Source organism: Egretta garzetta, unplaced genomic scaffold (genome assembly GCF_000687185.1).
Source record: "Egretta garzetta isolate BGI_Z169 unplaced genomic scaffold, ASM68718v1 scaffold135, whole genome shotgun sequence".
Taxonomy (NCBI): Eukaryota; Metazoa; Chordata; class Aves; order Pelecaniformes; family Ardeidae; genus Egretta; species Egretta garzetta.
Genome location: NW_009259594.1, coordinates 975,468 through 976,094, shown reverse-complemented (window position 1 = coordinate 976,094; position 627 = coordinate 975,468). Strand labels below are relative to the sequence as shown.

The 627-nt window shown below is 65.9% G+C and overlaps 1 protein-coding gene across 1 annotated transcript in view; it reads right to left on the bottom strand.

Moving 5' to 3' along the window:
* Nucleotide 1: 1 nt before the first annotated feature.
* Nucleotides 2-627, bottom strand: part of LZTS2 (leucine zipper tumor suppressor 2) — a gene marked incomplete at its 3' end in the record, with an annotated part of 4,291 nt that continues 3,665 nt past the window's right edge. The window contains 2 exon segments of the mRNA XM_035893638.1: nt 2-13; nt 509-627. Of these exon segments, the coding sequence (XP_035749531.1) occupies nt 2-13; nt 509-627 (131 nt within the window).

The following is a 627-nucleotide window of genomic DNA, read 5'->3' as shown; positions in this document are numbered from 1 at the left end:
TCTCCTCGTACACCTGGGTGGGAAGGGGGGACGAAAACACGCTGGAGTGTGGGGGGGGGCAGCACGGCACTCCCCCACTTCTGCTGCCCTCCCCGGGATGGGCATGCCCTGCCCACAGGCGGGCAATGCCCCCCACAAGCAGAGGAAGGGTCCAGAAGGGGTGTGATGTAGTGGTGCCTCCCCCTCCCCGTGCTGGTCCCCCCATGTCAGCACACCCAGAGTCTACAGGGCTCCCCCAGCCCCACCACCAGCAGGGAGAAGCTCCAGGTGCATCCAAGAGGCACCCCAGTCTGTACAACTGCCCCCCCAGACAACATGAGGGTCTCCCAGGGTCTATATAGGACCACCCACGAGTGGAGAAAATCCCCGTTCCCAAACCCACAGAAAAACGTAACCCCATGCAAGGGTCCCCAAAGGGGCTCCCCTGCCCCCCCAGCTGGGGGGACATTCACACAAGGTGCCCCGGGGAGGGGGGCAGGGACAGGAGAGGGGGACGCCAGGGGCGTACCTGGCAGATGGCCACCTCGTTCTCATCCAGGCTGTCACGCAGGAGCCGCAGCTCAGCTTCCCTCTCCCGCAGCTTGTCCTCCAGCTCCCGCACCAGCATGGCCTCCTCGCCGGGCAGGG